The sequence below is a fragment of the Sphaerodactylus townsendi genome, linkage group LG05 (assembly GCF_021028975.2).
Source record: "Sphaerodactylus townsendi isolate TG3544 linkage group LG05, MPM_Stown_v2.3, whole genome shotgun sequence".
In the NCBI taxonomy this organism is placed as follows: domain Eukaryota; kingdom Metazoa; phylum Chordata; class Lepidosauria; order Squamata; family Sphaerodactylidae; genus Sphaerodactylus; species Sphaerodactylus townsendi.
Window position 1 is genome coordinate 73456741 of NC_059429.1, and position 22682 is coordinate 73479422.

The 22682-nt window shown below is 44.5% G+C and overlaps 2 protein-coding genes across 3 annotated transcripts in view; one reads left to right on the top strand and one right to left on the bottom strand.

Moving 5' to 3' along the window:
• The window catches only part of HECTD3 (HECT domain E3 ubiquitin protein ligase 3), a 21084-nt gene extending 16436 nt beyond the window's left edge, over nucleotides 1-4648 (bottom strand). The window contains exons 1-4 of the mRNA XM_048497039.1: nucleotides 4108-4648; nucleotides 2490-2650; nucleotides 1464-1556; nucleotides 813-948 (exon numbers count right to left, since the gene is read on the bottom strand). Coding sequence (XP_048352996.1) covers nucleotides 813-948; nucleotides 1464-1556; nucleotides 2490-2650; nucleotides 4108-4458 — 741 coding nt within the window. The 5' untranslated portion in view covers nucleotides 4459-4648. The remainder of the gene's footprint in view (nucleotides 1-812; nucleotides 949-1463; nucleotides 1557-2489; nucleotides 2651-4107) is intronic.
• Nucleotides 4209-20827, top strand: UROD (uroporphyrinogen decarboxylase). Of its 2 annotated transcripts, none has more exons than XM_048497041.1 (10): nucleotides 4209-4337; nucleotides 11550-11662; nucleotides 12018-12097; nucleotides 14285-14347; nucleotides 14472-14669; nucleotides 15426-15587; nucleotides 16276-16413; nucleotides 18585-18685; nucleotides 19589-19655; nucleotides 20517-20827. In XM_048497041.1, exons 2-10 carry the CDS (start codon nucleotides 11635-11637, stop codon nucleotides 20703-20705), a joined length of 1026 nt encoding a protein of 341 aa, XP_048352998.1. In that variant the 5' UTR covers nucleotides 4209-4337; nucleotides 11550-11634; the 3' UTR covers nucleotides 20706-20827. The 2 variants fall into 2 exon arrangements, with proteins under 2 accessions (XP_048352998.1, XP_048352997.1); XM_048497040.1 differs by lacking the exon at nucleotides 4209-4337 and adding an exon at nucleotides 9136-9233.
• The last annotated feature ends 1855 nt before the right edge of the window (nucleotides 20828-22682 follow it).

A 22682-nucleotide genomic window follows, 5' to 3' on the forward strand; every position in this document is an offset into this window, starting at 1 on the left:
TGCCCAGACTGACAACCCTCCACAGGGTGACTCCCCATGGCTGGGGAGAACACCACCACCACCAGTCACACAGTGCAACCACCACCACCAAAACAGGAGATTGCCCTGCCCCCAAAGTCACAGGGAAACACACATCTGGCCCAGGGGCAGGGGTGGTGATGGGTGGGCAACGTCAGCAATGACTAGGCAGGCAGCAGGGCTCAGTGGTCCATTGGCAGGCAGGTGCATGCCTGGGGCAGCAGACCCCGCCAGAACAAGCCACACCGCCAGGAGAAGCCTGCAGAGTCTCATGGGCAAGTGGGGAAGCAGAAGCAGCCAGAGGAACGGCCTCAATGCTGTGGGCCAGGCCTCAGCATTTGGTGATGGAGAGGAGGCAGAGCTTCTTGGGGGAGGCACGGACACTGCAGGAATGGCAGGCCATGAGGCTGGTAAAGGTAAGGAAAACAGGGCCCACTCCCAACCCTCAGGCCTGGTCGGGGTGACCCAGTGAAAGGGGTGGGATTTGGCAATATAAGAGGAGGGCAGGGGAAAGGGCTGAGGAGGAAGTGACTGATCAGCAGTTCCTAGAATGGGGGAACTGTGTGAATTGCAAGAGAGAGGCAGCCAGTGAGACTTCCTCCCTCACTTCTGAGGCCTCAGGGGAGACTAGAGCACTAGAAGACCCCACCAAGGGACAAGGGGAGTAGGCAACCCTGCCAAGGAGCATGACAATGCCAAACTACTAACAAAAGCCATACCAGAACTATGATCTGAAGGCAATCAATGTGAGGGAGAAGCTTCTGTGCAAACAGTGCCTATAACCATGCTAATACCGTGTAGGAAGAGACGTCGATGCTATCCACGTATTGCTTGATGCTGCCCAGGTTCTCATCCTCCTTGCCAATGTGATCATACAGGAAATGCACCAGATCTTCATCACACTCATAACTCCATGTGGGAGGCACAAACCTAACATGATAATAATTGGGATTAATTAAACTGGATGGAACCACTATCTGTTTATTCTCTCAGCACCAATCATGCTCCCCTGCCTTCCCAATTCATCCACACATCAAGCTGCCATACTGTATCAGAGCATGTGGTCTCTTCAGGTCTGTACTGTCCACTTCATTTGGAAGCAGCTCAACAGAGTCTTAGGTGAGATCTTTTACACCACCTACTACCTGACCCCTTTAACTGGAAATGCCAGGGACTGGATCTGGAACTGTCTGTAGGTAAAGCAGGTGCTGCAGCACTGATCCCTTCAGGATGTTGTTTTCACTCCATCTTCTACCAAACCACCACTGCCAATGGAATCAGTCACTCAGGAATGCAAAGCTGTTCAGCAGTTCTGGCCAGCATGCAAACAGGTCCCAGTCTATAGAAGGCAGCAGACCCAACATGCCCTCCCAGATGAAAAGCACTGGCTGCCCCAAACAACCAGCCTATCTGATGGCCATACAGGAAGTTGCAAGCTCCTTTACCGGAGTTTCTCTACTGCAGCTACATCTGGTTCCATGATTTTTGGCTTTGCCCCAAGACGCAGGGAATACGTTAAATCCACTACCTGTTCCCATCTGGAATAAAAGAAAGAAAACATTACCAACAGGGATTTAGTCACACAGAAATAAAATTAAAAGTTCAAACTGAATAATCAGTACCTGAAAGAGGGGAAATGAATTAGAAGAATTAAAAGGGCCAATGTATAACTATTTGTTTCAGCTCTGAAAGGATTAAATTCATAAGCCCTTCAACAGCTTTCTTACTATTTATTCAAAAACTAACAAGTTTATATTTATTTAATAGAACAATTAAAGGAACAAGTATGATAGTGGATACATGAAAATGCTCAGTACTAGCATTTTTGTCCAAAATTACTTTCACTGTGTTTTTGACAGCTTCTACGAGGATGATGCACTAAATGGGGTGCACTAAATGGGCTGTGTACTTTCTGGAAAACATTTTTGGGTGAGCTGGGAGAAGTGGTAAGAATGTTTGCAGTATAGTAACTGCCTTCTTCCCTTCCAACAGCCATTCAAAGGAAGGCAATATTTCAATGTCCTCTTTCTGAGCTGGCTTCACAGTGTCAAATTCTGACATCAGTACTCTGATGAATCAATTTACTTGAATCATATAGTTAAGAAGATGGCAAAATTGAACAAAAGCAGCAGATCAGAAGCAACAGCAAGTGGGTGGTAAACAAAAAATGTAGAAGATGAAGGGGGTGTTTTGAGTAACTTGCCTCCCTTTTTTCTGCAAATATTTGGACTCTTAGCATCAATACCAAACTCTGGGGTGCAGGGCAAACATTTGGATCAGGAGGCAACACCCAAGCAAAAGTGATAACCTCCCAGATGATTCCCTTAGCAAAATAATTAAGAACTCCTAATTTAATTGCATCAACTGAATTCAGTTTTGTCATTTCTGCTAGTCACAAGTTCACGGTCTTCTAGGCTTGTACCTAGAAGAGAGCCCTTCAATCACAGAGATAGAGTTCTGAGGCCCCATACCTGATCACAGGCTTATAGTCCACTCCAAAGAGTTGCTGCTGCCTCTGGATTCTTTCCATAGATTCCACTGGCACCAGCCTGTCCCCACCATCGGCATGCTTACACATAAGTACCCAGCCTTCCTCCAGATCACAGCCAGTCTTGCATTCCTCCAGCTGCTCCTGTGAGGAAAAGACACACAGTTGGATGATCAGTCAAGCTGGAATTTTGTACAACCAGTGTAATCAGGAGCATTCAAATATCTCTCAGGCTTATCTAAGGAACCCAACAGTTCCCTGAGTCAGCATGAACATGCTGCCTGAGTGAAGAGTCCATAGACTGAAGTAAGGGCTCTCTCTGGTGCAGCTCCAGTTAAAATCAACAACCCTTTTCTGATCATCAGGAATCTGTGACACCTTCTCCAGTGATGCAAGAGGCATACAATTAAACTATCGGTACATTACAATGACTATCTGCATGGACAGATACATAAATATGCCTGCATTCCCAGGAACACAGTAAGTATGCACAACTGCAGACCTTGCAGTTATTAGGCAAATCTTTTGCTCCCTCAAGGAAGTTTTCTGCATGTTGCGTGGGACCTTATAATCCATATTTGCCAAGTACCAAACAGGACTGCCTTTTATTATAGCATGACTATTACCAGGGCAAAAAGTAACTGGAATTCAGAGAGACTCATCACATCTTTGGAAACTCCACCCCCCACCCCCACCCCCACATACACACTTTTTGTCTAATAACAGTTTTGCTACTCTCATGCTGGTGTCTGCTAAAACCTTATGCAGGAAACCTCACAGAGAGGAGTAGAAGTTGACTACAGGAGAAAATGGCATTTTTAAAAGGGGGAAGTGGACTTGAGACTGTCTCATTCTCCGTGTAATCATAAATTAGACTCATAGCAAATACTCCTCCTTTAGAAAGTCTATCTTATACTTCCTTCCCTTTGAGGGGTAACCAGGATGTCCACTATGATGAAAACACAGCCCTGCACATGACTGCTAAAAACAGCAGAAAACATTCAAGCAATCTAAAGGAATGGAGGTTATTCAGCAAACAAGTGTACAGAGCTATGTTTCAGCGGGCTGAGACCAGAACTACTCTGACAAAGCCTGTTCTATCAAATCCCAACGGGTACATAGGGAAGATTATCTGAAAGTGGCACGAGAATGATTTTTGTTAAACCTTATAGATTTAAAATCTATCATCTATCATAATTACTTCAGAATATTTAACATTATTATAAAAGGGTCTATCATACTACCTAACATGCACATTAGAGACAGGAATATTCTCCTCTTCTTTAGTGTGTGATTAACGTACCCTCAGCTTAATTTGATCTATAGATCCACCCTGGTATATTATAATAATAGTCAAAATAATTAAAGCGCCTCTAAGCATGTGCAGAGTGCATTCCTTTCCTAATCACATAAGCACCCTGGATTAGTTACCACATATTTGGAATTAGAAGGCAGAGTACATTAAAAAACAGGGGAAGGAATCCCGAAAGGACAGAAGCTGCAGCACGCCCCTCCGTCGGGAAATGGCCACAACCGGCGCGCCTGGTGCGCGTCCTTGTCCCTCCCCTGTGCGTGCCGGGATGTCCGGGCCGCTCACGCACCCGGCTGAGTTTCACCCAGAGCCCGTGCCCGTTGCAATATTCCTCGCCGCTGGCTCGAACGCACGACCCCTTGCGCAGCTCGATCGTGACCCTGCCCGGGCCCTTCCTGCCGCCCGAACCGACGCCGGCCTTGCCCGGATTGTCCCACACCGACAGCAGGGTCCGGCCCGATGCAGAGGCGGGCCCGGGGCCACTGGGGTCCTTGCAGATCTTGTATTGCACTTCGTGAGGTACGTAGCACAGGGCGAAGGGCAGCGGCTCCGCCCGACTCAGGCGTCCGATCGCCTCGTCCAGGAAGCGCAGCCGGCCCAGCAGCTGGTGCGGGGACTCGCCGGGGGCGGAGGGCACCATCTCGCCTCCACCCGCCTAGCGGGGTTGGGGGTCTCTGGGTGCTGCTGTGGGGAAGTCGAGGCGGTTCCCTGTAGCCTCTTCCCGCCTTGGAGCCGTTGCGTTTGTCCCCCGAGCAGTGGCTGTGGGATGGCGAAGGCGGCGAGAGGGGTTGCTTCCTGCTAGCGCCCTGCCTCCTCCCTCCTCCTCCTCCTCCTCCTCGTTCCTACCTAGCCTGCCGTAAAGCCACTAAATGAGGCTGGCTTGCAAGCGCGTTTTACAGAGGGGCAATGGGTTGGCGCGCTTGGGCTGCAGCAGTGCAGCCATGAACTCATCTCAAGGTACCAAGAACTCGGCAGCGCTCCCTGCAGCATCTCGGGCAGCGTTTCAACGCGCTTCATTTGAGATGTGTCAATTTCTGCAAATGACCCCGAGATTTTTTTCAAAATAAGATGCATATGGGTCCCTAATTTTCACTGGAGGCTTTTGTTTATTTGCTTGTTTATTTTATCCATACCCCGCCTTTGCCGCTGAGACCCAAGGCAAAATACAGAGTAAAGGAAGAGGGGGGAAATCATGCATTATAGGGCATCCAATTAAAAAAAAGACTAGGAATCAGGACACAGCCAGGTTCTAAAGTTAGGGGAGGCCAGCACATATAACATGACTCATACCAAGTAGTGGGGCAGGCCAGAGGCTGGGGAGGAAGAGTGGGATTTGGGCTGGAGGAGGAGGGGTTGAAAAGGCACCACTTTCCAAAAATGTGCCCAAGGGGATCAGTTCCCATTAGCTATACCACTGCTGCTAGGAATGCAGAATTAACTGACCATGAGAACGCGCAACTGTCCAGGCCAACATAGGTCCAGCAGTGCAGAATGTGGGCTTTCAAAGGTACAAGGCAGTGCAGAACCCACTCTCATATGAAGGTATTCCTCTGGATAGTTCTATCTCACTATAGTTCCAATTCCATTACGAGAATGTCCTCAGGCACACTTGTTTTGCACATTTTTGCAGAATGATAGTACTGTGGGAGTCTGCCTGAACTCCCCACTCAAGCTCTTCCACAAAGCAGGAGCCACCGCAGAGAATTCATGTGAGTGGGCAGTGGCAAATTTTACCACTTTGAATGTAGGGGTCTTCAGAAGGTTTTGTTCAGATGACCAAAGTTGCCATGGCACAGCACAATAGTACAATGAGGAATCCCTTAAGGTCACAGCAAGGTAACTCATAAGCAGCCTATGCATTTCCATGCTCAACATTTGGCGTCTCCTGTAAAACAGTTTTAGATAACAGGGCTAAAATACTTCTGCCTGAAACTTTAAAAAGATGCAGCCAGGGCAAGATTATTGCTCCATTCTTCATTATTATACACACAGCCCAGAAAACCCACAACAACCAGTTGAATCCAGCCATGAAAGCCTTCAACAATATATTATTGCCGGTGGTTAATCTAGAATTAATCCAGGATTAGAAATGGGCCCATGATATCATGGTAAGCAACAAGAAATCTGGTCTGGGCACTGCCCCCTGCAGCTTCAGCTGACTGGGACAATTCACTTCTCAACTGGAGATCCCTGCAAGATAGAAAGGTTTACAGAAAACCATTCGAATTCACCTCTTGCCTAGATTTCCAAAAAGAAGTCTCGTGAGAAAAATGTGCCACCCTAACAGGAGTTTTACCAGCATACCCTTTATGGAGGATCTCACTACTATGATAATTGCCCTGAATTAATGTAGAACTTGCATGCCTTCAGGATTCTCCTTGGGATCAATCTAACTATCCAGTCCTAAACAGAGTTACTATTTACTTTTAAGTCCATTTAAATAAAAAAATATGAAAATATTGCAAATAATTTTGAACAAAATGTTGGCCCAAACACATCAACTGGAGCTGTAGTAGTGAACTCCTTTGAGAAATTCAGTCTAGTTCATTTACTTTATATCAGAAATTAATTGGGTTCTATGCTGAATGTGGAAAAGTATATTACAAGTTCAGCGTACATTTCTGCACCATTTTCTGCCTTTGACTCTATTTGTAGGTGTATAAAGAAACTTATGTTTTAGCAGATAAAGGCCACTCCCTGTCCTAAGCTGATAAGAATTTTGGACCCCTCCTTCCCCTCTCTCTGTGATAAAAGTATTTCCCCATTGATATCTATATTGTCCTCTCCTTGCCTTCAGATAAAAAAATGGTTTTAACCACAGCTCAACCTGGTATCCTCTAGATATTTTTGGATGGGGAGGTGTTGCCAGATAGCAGTAGTGACTGTGCTTCTGTTTCATACTTCTATTTACTGGAAGATTCACAACTCAGAGATATTATTATTGCTGTTATTGAGCAAGGCAGTCTGAATGACCATGAGGTGTTCATGAGGAAAGGCTTCTTACATACTTGAAACAAACTGTTCACAACCTCTGTGCAATTAGTGAACAGATGAAGCTGCCTTTTGGGTCCATCAAGATCAGTATTAGGATGTTGTGGGTTTTCTGGGTTGTATGGCCATGTTCCAGTAGTATTTTCTCCTGACATTTCGCCTGCATCTCTGGCTGGTGTCTTCAGATACAGCTGAAACGTCAGGAGAAAATACTACTGGAACACAGCCATAAAATCCAGAAAACCCACAACATCCTAGTGATTCTAGCTGTGAAAGCTTTCGATATATTACAAAGATCAGTATTGTCTGCTCAGAATGGCAGCGGCTGTCCAGGGCCTTGGCAGATGTATTTCACATCACGTATTGCCTGGTCTCTTTAACTTGAGATGCTGGGGATTGAACCTGGGACTTTTTGCATTTAAAACTGATGCTCTACCACAGAGCCACAATTCCTCCCCTGAGTATGTTAATCTTTAACATCTAGAGACTAACAGTGCAATCCAGAAGGGCCAAAAGGGCCAGCATGGAGCCAGCATGACTCCGTTGTCAAAGTACTTGCACCTCTACAAGGCATAAGTGGCGTCTACATTGGCAACTGAGCCTCTTATGTTAGCACTAGAGAGTTGTGTGGCTATATGGTGGCTGGGTGCAAATACTGATACTGCACTAGTGCTCCTCGGGCAAAGGAGCTAGAGCCAGCACCAATGGGAGCATTCCCAGGGGTAAACTCAACTTTAGTTGGCTTCCTGGGGGCTTTCAGCCTGGACATATACCTTTTAGCTTCCTGTGCCACTACCAATCTCTTTTGGGGGCAGTGGGGCCATGCCATGCCCAGCTGCTGCAAAACTGCACCCCCTTCTGGATGGGGCTGTAAGGTTGTAATCCTAAGGGCATCTTCCTGAGACCAAGCCCCAGTGAATAATGTAGGATTTACATGAGACCTAACCTGCAGCATGCCAGATCTTGGTGGCAGAACATGTGCTATACATATCTCCTATTACAGGAAAGATCTGAATGCAAAGCTCATGGACCTGGGCACATGTTCTGACAGTTTAAAGTCTGTGGACCACATCCAGGGGCTTTTGACATGTTTTTGAGAAGTCTAAGGTATAAAGTGATATATTTGCTGGATGTTTTAATGTTCCATCTTTGTTATGCGAACACCTTCGAATTATGAAGTCAGACATTCCCAGCACTGCAGGATGTTGTCCCAAAGTCATGGCCAGAGTAATGTAGTGATATGCCAGCAAGTATAGATGGAAATGCACTGGTGTAGCACTCCAATGACATTCTGGTGTAAATACAGCAATGGTTTGGCTGTACCAGCAGAGTGGCCAAAAATGGACAGTGCTGGGGCATGCTAGAGAGGAGCAGGATTTAATGACCTAGGTACCTCCAGCCCATTGTTCTAATGTTACACAGCAAAAATACTGGCATGCATATGAAGTCCTCCACCTGCTTCCTGCCATGCCTACACAACTTCCAAGCCATTTAGGATATGGACTAAGGATCTAACTACACGTTATGTTTTCCTTGAGAGTCTATAGGTGATGACCCAGAACCAGTATGTGTAGTGGGTAGTGCCAGACTAGAATCAGAGAGATGTGTGGTCAAATCCCAGCCAAATTCAATGGATAGTCTTGGGGCAGCCAACTGTTCTCGGTCTGATCTATCTTACAGGATAGAACCATGTATGCTTTCTTGAACTTTGTAGAGGATGGCTGAGATAATGATGCAACTGATAGATCTCCTGTGTTTAATCCTGCAGCCTTGGCATCAGTTACTGGCAGGTACCTTTTACACGGCAAATGCCACAAGACCTTTGACCCTTCAAAAACTCTTAAACTGCCCTCCTGTGTACTCTTATTGGGCATCTTCGAACCTTGTAGGATTGTGCTGCTAGGAATTCAGTCAATTCCAGGTAAACAACCTATAGCACGGTATACTGCCTAGCGGTCTCTTTTAGTTTCCAGCATTATTGCTCTCTGTATTGTCGAAGGCTTTTACGGCCGGAATCACTGGGATGCTGTGATCCTCTGAAGATGCCAGCCACAGATGCAGGTGAAACGTCAGGAGAGAATGCTGCTAGAAAACGGCCATACAGCCCTGAAACCACACAGCACCCCATTATTGCTCTCCTTCAGCCATAAAATGCTGCGTGTTTGATGTGCAACTGCACGTCTCTCGCACAGAGTGCGACTTTTTCGGTGATCCTAATCATGACGGTGTTCGGAGTTTTTCCTCTTTTTTGGAGAGGTGCTACAACGAGCATTACGGTAACTCAGGAACTGGGCGGATCCTGCAGGCACCAATTGGGCCAGCTGGGCAAGAATCCGGAAGTGGTTCTCTTCTCGGTGGAGGGGCGGGAAGCAGAGGCAGTGGCAGCTGTAGAACCCAAAGCATGGATTGGAATGGGGGCATCGCGTAAGTTGCAGCTATGTGGAGTCGAAGAGCAGCGCTTATAGGGCTGGACCAGGTCAATAAGGAGTCGAGGCGTCTGTTCGGGGTGGAGAGGTTTATTCGCTGGAACATGGACAGAAGGTGGCGGCAGCAGCTTCTGGTAGTTTGGAATGAGGTTGCCACCTTTTTCCAGCAGTATCTTTCTGGTTGTAGGAAGGTAGAAACCCGTCAGCAGACTCCCCCCCCCCTCCCCCCCAAGATGCCGATTATAGATTAACCTGTGGAAAGTCTGCCTGTCTTTCAGCTGTTAAAAGTGCAGGAGATAGGAGTGGTGGATGTTTCAGGTGGGTAGCCGTTTTGCTCTGCAATCGAAGGGCAAGATTTGAGTCCAATTGCAACTTAAGACACCTGCACAATTTTCAGCTATGTGTTTTCGAGAGTTAAAGCTCACTTTGTGAGATATAAGTAGGAACGGAAATCTCTGAGCCCGTATTTCCCAGTTAAAATATGGAAGGGGTGTTGCAAAGAAGGGAGTCCGGGTACAAAGGTACAGTGCTGAATCTTAATTGTAATAATATTATGGTAATCTTACCAAGGAATCTAAACTCTGCAGTCCCAGTATTTTGATGCTTGGGAGAAATATTTATCTTGCTAGTGTATGAAGGGGCTCCTGGTTGCTTTGCCATCTATTTTCTAACAAGTGCCAATGTACCAAAGATGGGCATTGGTGGAGGACAACATTTCTATCCTGCATCCTGTTGTCTTTCCTTGCGACTAACACATGACAGTAGGGAACAGATTAATTGTGCTGGAGAGAAAAACAGAAACCTGGAGCTTTTCTCAACTTCTTGCTTGCCCCTCCCTCCAGTTTGCTATCCTCTTGAAGTGTTATAACAAAAGAGGCATAGTGCAATAGAATTCCATTCATCATGTATGTTGGGCTTCTTGTACTGGCCAAAGGATCTATCTAGCATCATAGAATAAAATTAGCGTTAATTGTTTAGTAAATAGATTGACATTAAGGAAAACAAGATTCTGTAAAATACTTTCAGTCACTCTAAAGCATCAATAAGGGGCCTGTTCTGTGCTGTTTTATTCACTGATGAAAAGGATAGTCCTATTAAGACTAGGTTACTCTGCTTGGACTGCTAGGTAAACAATAGTTGAGTGAAGGGAAATTGGACTGGAACACAATTCAAAAAGCACTGGAGCTATAAAATACAATTTTTTCCTGTATTATGCAAATAATCCTATAGAGAAGAGAGATACTGTGACAATTCAGGGCTGCTTTGTGCATGGCAGTCTAAATCTTTGCTGTTCCAGACCTCGCTGACACTTCCATCAGATTACTTGATGCAAGTTTCTTACACCAATTCACTTTAGCCCCTCTTTTATGATTATGTTGAGGGTAGTTGAAGAATAGTGGGAGGATCTTCCTCTGAATACATAGTTATGGATAATGTTTAATGTTAAATAACAATGGTGATTAATGCAGAATAACTTCTACCTCCTGCTGTCCTGCTTATAATTTCCTTAAAATAAGGTGGTGCAATTTTTGTACACATTCTGTTAGAGAGAGCTTTGGTCTTATTAGAAACTAGTGCCTTTGCTGTGCATGTGCTGCTTGTCCCAGTTGGTCCTGCCTGCCACTGATAGTGCAATCATCGACTCTTCCATGGGCTGGCCTGAGGTTTGTGGAGGTTTTATCATTCACACTAGCAGTCTGTACAGTAAAAGTTTGTGTAGGAAACAAAAGTGTCTGTGCTAGGGAGATGCAGGTGTGAGAAGGAAATAATCAGCAAATCACATATTTTTCCACATTCTAGTTCTGCATTGTAGTGACCAAACTGCATCTCAGTCTACCCTTTTTTCCTCATCAGTTTAGTACTTGAAGGGAATGTTTTATGTATTATGATGAAGCTGCTCATAATGCATTCATGCATTCAGGGCCAGTTGTTTGTGAAACTGAGCTGTGGGTCACTTGGATGTGTGATCTTAGCACATTGGCCTCATAATCGGAAGGTGAGAAAAGAACTAATTGAGTGAGGGTTCATAATGTATCTGTGACTGTTTCCTTTTCCTTATTCATTATGAAACCACGACCAAACACAGCCTTGATTTCCAGATGGAACCGGGCCCTGGCTTCTTTAGTATTACAAAATAGATATAATACTGGAAAGTGGTTTTTAAATCCATAACTGAATAGAACCTTGCTTAGTATTAGGGAACTGGGTAACAAGGTTATGAGCTACATAACTGAGCAAAAAACTGCAGTTGATTGCAGTTGGCTTGAGGATTCACAGCACAATGAGATGTGGAGACAATGCTTTCCTCAATTAGTCCCACAGGATTCCCTCAGCTGAAGAATGATACATTCCTTCGAGCAGCGCAAGGAGAAGAGACTGAATACACTCCAGTTTGGTGCATGAGGCAGGCAGGAAGATATCTCCCAGGTAAGTGAGGAACTTTGTGGCTGCCTGTGCAGGAGTACTTACCCTTGTTGAGACATTGCTTTGGAAGAGAAGCGAGTTTCTCTGACAAAAGGGTAGATGGTGAGACTGAGGGTATTATCCAGGGTAAAACCTTTAGGATTCCAAAACAGAGTAGTTCAGTTTTAGTATATGCCTTTGAAATGAGCCTGGGAGAAACTAACTCAGACTGAATTGACAGGTGCTATCCTATGTCTGTGTTATTTTCCTCACAAAATCTCTTTGTTTTCTAGGTCCAGTTCTTGTAGGCTAGGGTCCATAGGGATTTCATGTCTTCTGAAGAACATCTTCTGACCAGTAATTTCTGACATTTTTACAGAGTTTCGTGAAACCCGAGCAGCTCAGGATTTCTTTGCTACTTGTCGTTCACCTGAGACATGTTGTGAACTTACCTTGCAGGTATGTGGAGCTGCTTGAGGGAAACTTCCTTGGTCTGCTAGGAAGATTATCTTCTTCTAAAACAAGAATTATCCTTACTATCAGCCTTGACTAGAGTTAATTATACCTGCATCAAAGTGGGCAAACATTCTGCCACAGTGAAAACCTAGTTCTGTGTTTAAGGACACATTATTTGCATATTTATATATATATATCCTGTGTATTTGAGTTGCTTGATAAAATTATAAGACTATCATAGGTCACTAGATAACAAATGAGCCCCTCCGGGGATCGGGCGGTATATAAATCGAAGAAATAAATAAAATAAATAAATAAAATACATACATACAAGTACCTTTGTGCATCCCATGATGAGAGGTGCAGTGCCCATCAAGCCAGCCAGTGAGCAGTGTGATCAAATGTATTTATTTAAGAAATGTAAATGCTGCCTGTATGCCATAGGGGCCATAAAAGTACCATTCAGTAATTAAAATACTACTGTTGCTTCTCACACATGGGAGTCTCTTGTTACAAGGCAAGAGAGGCCAGGATTCTGAAAACACTGGGGAGGGGAAGAGCATATACTACACAATGTGCCATCATTTCCCAGAGCCAAAGTGGCCCAGGGGAGTCACTTTTTCCATGTTGGGAGCTGTGCATGCAGTATTTTGTGCAAGTACTGCTCCAAAATGGGTTTCTCCCTGGGGGCCTTTATGGCTTGGGAAAATGGCACTGGAGAAGGCAGGAACCCTTCCTTTCCCCATGTTGAATCAAGCCCCACAGACTTTTAAAATAACATTTCCATGGTTGAGGGGGGAAAGCAAGTCTGGACTCAACTCATTTGAAAACTGGTATTGTGTATTGTCGTCCTTAGGTTAGTTGCAACCAAGTCATATAAAATATGCTGAGACTGACAAATATTCTCTAGGAGGTGTTGTGAAACAGGATACAAAAACAGTCAAGAAATGTGGTTGGAATGTTAGACTGATAATGGGATACTGCCCTCCCTGTTAGGCACATGAAATATTTGGCTGAGCAGTATTAATCAAACTGCCTGTTTCAAAACAGATCATGTGTCATGTTGCTGGAGATCACTTAAGTGGTAATCTTGCTATTTCCCCCTTTTTATTAGTTTCTTTGGAACATGCATCTATTCAGCTTGTTTTGGCATAATAAGTCACATTTTAAAATAATGTTTCCTCTGCTGAACTTTGTTGCTTACATATTGGATTTTTTGGTACTTTTGTTGTTTCCTATCCTTCTTTAAATTGTATTTTTTTCTATGTAAGCTACATTAATATCTGCAGTTGGCCTTTATTAATTGTGCAAATTGCTTTGAAATGTTCTTCCACAATATAGTTTCAAATGTTAATGTTACTATTTTAAAAACATTTATTAATCTTTTTCCCCCTCAGATTTTTTTCTCCATGTGGGTTTTTTTCCTTTTTCTCTGAAGCTTTTATTAATGGCTTTAACATTCCCTGCTCTTTGTTCCTGTGTGAAAAACACTGCCGGTTGATGGAAGACTTCTCCCCACCTCTTTTAAAATCTATTTATATAACATTTCCTTCTGCTTTCCCTCATTTCAGTATGCTACTTTTCAATACTTTGTTCAGTGTTTCTTCACTGTTTTGACAACATAGAACTTTAAGCATGCCTTCCCTCTATTTTTGAAATGTTCATAGAACTTATTTTTCTCACTGTTATTTGGATCTCTCTCAAGTATAATCTTTCAGCTTGAGAAAGAGCCAATTTTTTTCAGCTTGTTCCACTTTAATAAAAGTGCAAGTGCAATGAAGTGAACAAAAACGTATTTTACGGCGGATGCTGTTCTTCTTTGCTTAATGTACATGCATTCACTTTATTGCACTTGCACTTTTATTAAGGCCCAAATGTTGGACTTGTAGTCCAGATTCTTTTGGCAGTCCGGGTAAGGTGGCTTCTCTAATACACTGAACGCTGGCCTTGATCGTCTGATTCATGGGTTCAGGTGTGTTCAGATTGCGCATACAGAGTGGCAGCTGCTCTGCTTCAGCACAAATACTGTCCCATTCATGTTCTTCTCTGGATTCAGAGATCTTGCTAGACTGCCTTTTTATTTTCAAATACTGTCCTTGCAATCAGATAAATTTGCTTTTTTTTCTTATACATTCATAATTTCAGACTGAAAAGAAATTATTCTATCATCTTTACTGTTCTTTTTTTCAGCCGCTGAGGCGTTTTCCTCTAGATGCTGCCATTATCTTCTCTGACATTTTGGTGGTCCCCCAGGTAATACACAGTCATGGAATGGGCACATCTCATATAGTGCCAGTTCCCCATCCCATGTCCCTCCTGAGAGACAGACTTCTTGAGCCCTGTGTGGATACTTAGCTACATCCTGTTTTGCTGCCAGGCACTGGGGATGGAGGTTGTGATGGTGCCTGGCAAGGGACCCACCTTTCCTGAGCCACTGAAAGAGGTGGAGGATCTTCTAAAACTCCGACAGAAAGTGGATGTGGCAGCAGAATTGGGGTACGTCTTCAAGGCCATCACATTGACACGGCATAAACTGGAAGGGAAGGTTCCCTTAATTGGATTTTCTGGTGCACCGGTGAGTCTGATACTTTGCAGATGTTTGTCTCTGAGAGATCCTATTAAGGAGATGATAAAGGCAGAAGTACTGTCAGAAAGCAATTGTGGCATGCTGTCCATCTGTATCTCTGCCTGAGGCCAGGTGGGTTCTGAGTCTTATAGACTCATCACTGTAACATAGCAGGGAGGAAGACTTGGCCATCTCTGATGTCTCTTAGACTAATATTGCCCACATTTGCTACTCACATGGTAAGTTTATGGGTTGATTGGTCTTTAGCAGAACTGGTGGTTGGATAATGCTGTCTTGTGCCAAAAGGTTTAAGTAGATGGCCACTATTTCCTTTTGTTTCTGTTATTTTATACTGGACAGGAAAAGCAGGCCAATCCAGAATCCTGACTATCCCCTCTTACCTGTTATTTAAAATTGGGATGTGTAATTTCTTATTTCATCATTTAGATCAAAATTCTGAACATTTATAGGTTTGAATTTGAGTACCAAAGGTGGGAACTGATGAAGAACAGGAGCATAAACCTTTGACCAGTTATTCTGGTGGGAGAAAAGAAAACATGGCAAGTGTCGTAGTGAGAACAGAGTTTAAGGCCAAATGCAATTTCTGGCTTGCTGGAATCCAGCAGGATCTACGCTTGGTTCCAAACTGAACAAATGGTTGAAGCAAAGTATGTTTCCAGATCAAGGCTGGTATGGGCATGGAAGAGGGTGAATTATACTCTTTTATGTGCTTATTTCAGTTTCTGTCTATTATCTGCCCCTCAGTGGACTCTGATGGCCTATATGATTGAAGGTGGTGGCTCCAACACAATGGCCAAAGCTAAGGCCTGGCTCTATCGGCATCCTGAAGCCAGTCACCGTCTGCTCATGCTATTGACTGATGTAATTGTGGACTATCTGGTAGGGCAGGTGGCTGCAGGTGCTCAGGTGAGTGAGGAAAAGGGAAAGTGCTAACTTACTACTTTGGAGAAGCTGTGAGTTCTCGAGCAAGCTCTTGCCACAAGCATTGTGGTAGACTGAGCACTGCAGTACACTTCAGAAACCCTTAGCTGTTATAGTCAGGGCACTGAAGATATTTAGACAAATGAAGCTGGTAAATACTTCTTTCAGCAAGTTTTAAATCTTAAAAAGTAACCTATAGTACAATGTCTGCTAGCTGTAAAAAAAAAAAGTCAAGAGCAAATTTCAAGCCCATATGATTATAGCTAAAAATTTGAAACCAGATTTCCTTCAGTTCTGAAGGTAATAGTCATCATGGCTGATGGTACATTATGCAGTATAGAACTATTATTGTAACATGCTCTTTCTTGTCCCACTATTTTCAGAGTCCTGACCTTGTTCTTGCCCTTAACAAAAGCTTCGTATATTGGAAACATTAATAAAGTATGCAAATTGCTTTGTAGTATTAATTTTATGCAGAAGTAAGCTTCCCTGATCTCAGTGGGATTTCAAAGTTAGCATGTTTGAGACTGCATCTTAAATGTAAAATTTGTTCCAGGCACAGAATGTTATATTGTTTCTTAGATTCACTTGGCCTGCTCTGTGATATTTATAGAAGGGAAGAGAAGCTGCCCAGGAAGTGAAGAATTGATTCCTTAGCGTTCTCTCTTGACAGGCTCTCCAGCTTTTTGAGTCACACGCGGGGCACCTGGGGCCAGAGCAGTTTGCAGAGTTTGCCCTCCCGTACATCCGGTCCATTGCCAAGCAGGTGAAGAGCAAGCTGCGGGAAGATGGCCTGCCTGTGGTGCCCATGGTGAGAGGGGCTGTTCCCTTGAGGTTTCTCCCTGAGTTCTGATCATTATCAGGTCATAGAGCCAGCCTCTCTGGAACTGAATCTGCATCAACACGAAATGTCACACAGTGGCTGTGCAGAGGAGCGGAGCCCTCTCAGTTCATCCCCACTTAGTCTAGGCTGGGGGATGCTTACTTTGGAGAGGAAATACAGATAGGGGAGGGGAAATTTATAGCTACCCCACCCCAGTGCTAGTCACAGAACAAAAGGACAACAACAGAATTGGTTAGCTTCAGGCTCAGACTGCACTTCCTTTGCTAGGCTCCTGTTGTGTGAATTGGGGAGCTAAAGTCCTCCACTCCAGGCTTGTGGAGAACCCATGAGATATGCCATTGTGCTTCCTAAGACCAAGGCGTGAACTTCAGAATCATCATTGTTGAGCGACCTGTCCTGAACGCAGCCATTTGCCAGGTCTAGTTCCCTAATTTACCCAACATGTGCCCGTTAACTTGGAGCATGCCTGTGTCTGAGAGAGCAGTTGTACTAACTGGACTGGAGGTGTAGTCCTAGAGAAAAATTGGGTCCTTGGCTGTGCAACAGAATCCTTTGTTGCTGTTGTGCCTGCATCAAAGTCTGCTGTTCTTAGAGGTGGCTCAGGGATGACCCAGGTAGAAGGGTTTTCCAGTTTGCTGGTATATGTTGGTCTGTGTGCTGTTTTCTCCCTCTACATTTTCTTTTCTGACCCTGTGTTTGGTTTGAGGCTGCAGTGCCCTTCCTTAACGTGAACCTTTTCAGTAAAACAGTTGTAGTACTTCCATTTCACCAGTAGAAGACAGCAAAAGCCACCCTATGACATATCCAAAAAGTTAAAGTTGTGACTGTAGGGACCCAGTGGTGTAGTGCCAACAGGGTGGGGGGCACATGGTGCAACACCTCGGGTGGAGCTGCAGCGGGGGCATTCCAGAGTGGGGGCGGGCAGCATTTTACCCAGGGGTGTAGGACGTGTGTGCCCCAGGCGCAGTTTCCCCTCGCTCCGCCCCTGCAGGGGCCTGTCAAGCATCAATAAAAATTGGATGTTCTCTTCCTTCATTGTACCAAGAGAACTGCTTTTGTATATTAGCATATAAGAGTAGATCCAAATCTACACCAAGGGTGTTCACATTGTTGGCAGAGTCCTGGCCACTTTGACTGCAACAGCTTCCCTCTTAACACAGCATCCTAATGCTTTTGTGTTGGCTCCCGGAGCTTTTTCCATGAGAACAGAATGAGCTCTCTGGAGTAGAGGCAGTGGCCCTGGTGTTGCAGGTCCCCCTTTCTCTAGAGCCAAAGGAATTGGTGCCTTCTGCTGTTGTGTCTGTCTGAGGATCCATCAGCTTTTTGGATATCATTGTGGTCAAACTCTGCTAAAGGAGCTGTTGGTTGTGGCCCTGTCTTAGCTGCCTTGCTTTGCCATGGTGCAAAGGTCCAAAGACTGCTGGTTAATTGCCTCTTTCTATGAAGAGATGCCTTGCAGGGGGCGAGGGGAGAGGAACTGCTTTTTACATTGCAATTGAAGCTTGACATTGGCCTTCAGTCTTCAATATCCCCTTTCAAGCATATCCCCCCATTCTCCATACGCCAACCTTTCTTTCCTTGCACCTAACAAAGAATAAAAACACAACTTATATAAAGGATGGAAAATAGGGAAACTTGTTCTAGTTGAAGAATTTAGTCTTTGGTATAGATGGGTTATCCACATGAAGGTGGGTGATGCTAGTACTGAGAAGCTATCGGGTTTGGATGGATCTTCTATCATCTGGATTTATGTATGTTCCATGATTTTATACCACACAAAATTTGACCATACAGAGGATCTCTGATTCCATTTTTATTTAAACCTGCAGCATGGATGGTGGCAAGAATAGATTTATGATTTTATGTCAGGCTAAATAGAGTTGAAAGCATTAATGTATGTTGTAACATTGGGAGGATGATGAAAAGATTTCATTGGTTGAGCGTAGAAACTCTTTATTGCTATTTGCTTCTTCCCCTAAAATTATGTACTATAAGTAGATACATGCAAATGTGTGCTGTATATACAAATCATAGAGCTCAGTGTTTCTTGGGTGCAGGATTTGAGCTGCTCTAGCACAGAATATGCACAACCCTGGCCAAAATGTTGCTTTCCTTTCTTCCCCCTGCCTCCTCTCTAGATTGTCTTTGCCAAGGATGCACATTATGCACTGGAGGACTTGGCGGAGTCTGACTTTGAAGTGGTTGGGTTAGACTGGACCCTACGCCCACAGGATGCTCGGTAATGAGAAATCAGTTATCTTCCCCTATAGAAGAATTCATAGCATACCTGAAGCAGTCTCCTTTGTGTGTTCATTTTACCCAGGACCATATTCACTCACTTTCTTAGCAGTTCATTCCTAACCTCTTTTAATGCTTCTGGGGAAACATCATCCATCATAAGACCAGCTACAGGGCAAGGGGTATATGAGAAACATTATCTAATAAGAGTGGAGAGAGAACATTAGGTGAAATCTGCAAGTCTCTAGGTGCTCTTTTGCCCAAGGCCCAAATCCTGCTCCCGCCCTGGAAAATAAATGGTTGGCTATGCCTAACGAGGCTGAAGTAGAGTTAAGCTTTCAGGCATGGACTATGCTTCAAATGTAATGGTTGGCTGTATTAGACTGTTCTGGCTGCATTGTTTTTTGGTTGTACTTTGCCTGAAATCTTACTGAGAAAGGGTGACTAAATACTGTAACCAAATCATTTTCTATACAACAGGCCTACTTCCTAGGCAGCAGGATTACAGTAAGGTAGAAAAATACAGTAAGATAGAAAAATATTTCTCTTTAACTTAGAAGTAAATGCCAGGCAGGACAGCAAGCAGGAAGTGGCTAAATTCTGCACTGCCTGCCAGATCAGAGGTAGTTTTCTGTAGTTCAGCTTTTGACCAGGTTAATCAGATGTGGCTTCTGCAGCTACAAGCAGAGCATGACAGGGAGGATGCCCTTGGCCTTAACATCTGCAAGCAGAGGCATTCAATTCTTTTTAACTATCATGGCTAACACCCATTTATCTTCCTAGTTTAGAATCATCCACACTAGTGATTTCATCATTTTGTGGCAATGAATGCAATAAAAATATTTCTCTTTCTTGAATGGCTAAATTGTCCCTTTGCCACTAATACAACTTTCCCCCCATTCAGTCAGAGGACAGGAAAAGATATCACCCTGCAAGGCAACTTGGATCCATGTGCTCTCTATGCCCCAAAGGTAAGGAATCAGGCTCTGCCTGGAGGGGTGAGGGGGCCACAAGGCTATAGGTGAGTGGTTCTCAACCTTCCTAGTGCCGCGACCCTTTAATACAGTTCCTCATGTTGTGGTGACCCCCAACCCTAACATTTATCCATTTTACATATGGAGAACACTGATGCAGAGAGTCTTAGGCGACCCCTGTGAAAGGGTCATGCAACCCCCAAAGGGGTCCCGACCCCCTGGTTGAGAACCACTGCTATAGGTTCTCTGCTCTTTGATATACTCCCTGAGCCATTTCCCCTACAGAGCAGTGAAGGATAAAGACTCCAGCAGGAGTTTGGGATAATTGCATGAGGTTAAGACATCTGACCCAGCCCAGGGGTAGAGACTGCTTTCCTGAACTATGGGTTACTTGTATCACCTTGGCCTATTTTATGTATTTCTGGCTCTCTTCTCTGTAAAAGAGCTTCAATTCTTAGTTAGATACAATGGATTATGTCAAGAATCAGAATGTAAGGCACTTATAGTTATGGATTTTGTTTTACTTTGTCCTTTGCAAGATCTCTTGTGTTTGCAAGATCTCTTGACCCCTCAGCATTCCCTTTTCTGGAGAGTCTCTGGGAATGTCACAAATGCCTTTGCTTGGCGTTCACAGAATATAACTTGAGTGTGGAAACCTGGCAGTGGGAACTAGCTTAATAGCATATTGAGCGCAAGGTGAAAAGCTAGCTGGCAGTTCTGTCTTGTATGGCTGGAAATTGGCACCTTCCTTAATTGCAAGTGGAGGCTGCCTGACCTAGTTTCCAGAAGTTCAAGGACCTATTGTCACTAATTCAGTATGGTTTCAATGTCAGACTAATTCTTTGTTGCTTTTGTCAGGAGAAGATTGGGGAGCTGGTAAAGAAAATGCTCGAAGGGTTTGGCCCCCAGCATTATATTGCCAACCTGGGCCATGGACTTTACCCGGATATGAGTCCAGAGCACGTGGGAGCCTTTGTGGATGCTGTACACACGCACTCTCGCTACCTCAACAGCCTGCAGAACACTTTGGGAACTAAGTCTTCATGATGGAAGGTGGACAATATACTGAGCAAACGGTGCCGGAAAGCAGTAGATGGAGTCAGAAGACAGGCATGAGTTAGAAAGCAACATTTTAAGATCACACTATTAAAATTGCTTCTCTGTCATCATACTGGAATAATGCATGAATGGGGATAGGCTGAAAAGGAAGAGAACAGGAGTAAGTGTCGCTTATGCACAGCCGGGCAATTTAGTTCCAATTCCTTGCTGAAAGTTACCACGTTGATCTGTAAGAAGCTGTTGCTGGATATGACAGCAGTCTAGCCCCCTGTACTATCTTCCATATTTCCCTCCAGTGTTTGTGGGTGTGGTCCTCCTTTAATTAGCTGTAGCAGTCTGTTCCTAGCCCATCAAATACAAGGAACTGTTACAGGGACATGTTACACCCCCTTAATTCGTACACTTTGGGTTTGTCAGTGTCAGCACTGGGGGTGTGGCTAAGGAGGTAGTGGGAACTATTTTTTGGGTTTTAAAAAAAATTAGGATGGCAGAAAAGGGAGTGAGTTTTAGTTTTGTTGTCCTGCTGTTGCCATTGTCAAGGTTTGTACCTACACAATCTATACACAAAGCTGGAACAGTAACATAAACAGGAAGAGGCTTCCAGCATCAGAATGTGATGGAGACAGACTTTACTAAAGTCAGAATTACACCTAGAGACAGTGGCCCAATTTTTAATACCTGTTAGAATAGAGGTCTAATATAACATACCTCAGTTACAGTTACCTCAGTTACAGCTGCCCATTGGATGTAGCTTGGTAGTTTGTTTACAAAATGATATACAGTGTTCAGCTACTCTAGCCTAATGCCTCATGTTCCTTCTTCCTGGGAATGTGTGAGAAAGTCATTGTTTAAGAGAATCTCTGGTAGTTTCTGCACATGCAGGCTTGCGGGCTTGCATCGGCATGATTGATGCCTTCATGCAAAGCCCTTCTGGGGCCATTAGCCTGCGACGACTGAGCTCCACAGGCTGTGCTGGGGTTGGTCGTGAAAGCACTGCCTCAAGACAGTCAAGACAGCCCCCCAAACAGCTGCCTACCTTTCCCCTGCCTTTTGTTGCTCCAAGAAGGGAAGGGGACACGCCCCCTGGCCAGAACGACAGCTGAAGTGATGGAGGCAAGGAGGCGTGTCCCCTTCCCACAGAGCGACGAAAGGCAGGGGAAAAGGTAGGCAGCTGTTTGGGAGTGCCACGGGAATACACTGGCTGCCACCCACTGCTGTTCGCTCGGCAACGGGTGGCAACTGGTGTATTCCAACAAACTCGGCCCCCGAACGAGTTTCAAAAGTGGCATCTTTGCGCCACTTCAGGGGAGCCAGGACAGTGCTGCTGCCATGCCTGTGTGAACAGTGCCCCAGGGACTGTTTTTTCCCCGTCCCTGGAGCGCTGTTGTTTCCCCGTGCAGAAACCAACTCAGTGGTCTTTTATGTAACATTACAAGGGCTGTTTCTTCAGAGGTGTATCAGTTGTACACTCTGATTAAATTAAAATGGTAGAAATGTTTAGAGAGCTAGGTCCAATAGAGAGCAAGTATGGTGGTAGAGGCTCCAAACCCTGAACAGAAACCGGGGACCTGCAGTAACAAATTGTTATATGGATATATTGCACACCTGCACAGGTTCAGGTAGTGTGTTCTTCCTTAGAACCAAGGTTCATTCTCTGGGAACCTTTGCTAGGTCTTGAGTATGTGATATGATAGCATTGGGTGATTTTTTTTAAAAAAAAGTTTACACCTACATATATTCAACATGCATAACCCATAGCAGGGAGAAGATAAAAGTCCCTTGTGTTCTCCTAGCTGTTATTGTGTGCACGCCAGACTTAAATTGCTGTGCTAGGGTGATGGCTCAGAAGGCTGTAGGAAGTCTCTCTCCCATCTTACCAAAAACGTGCATACGCTGCATTTACATATCACTGTCTTTGGTTCAGCATTGCAACATGATTGATACAAAAACGGCTGGAGTGATATA

Excerpts from the sequence above, each read along its gene's own strand:
- UROD (XM_048497040.1), top strand. The coding sequence starts at position 9,211 with ATGGATTGGAATGGGGGCATCGC. Across the intron at positions 11,663-12,017 it reads GGCAGGAAGATATCTCCCAG|AGTTTCGTGAAACCCGAGCA; the intron begins GTAAGTGAGGAA and ends ACATTTTTACAG. Across the intron at positions 16,414-18,584 it reads GCCTGCCTGTGGTGCCCATG|ATTGTCTTTGCCAAGGATGC; the intron begins GTGAGAGGGGCT and ends CCTCCTCTCTAG.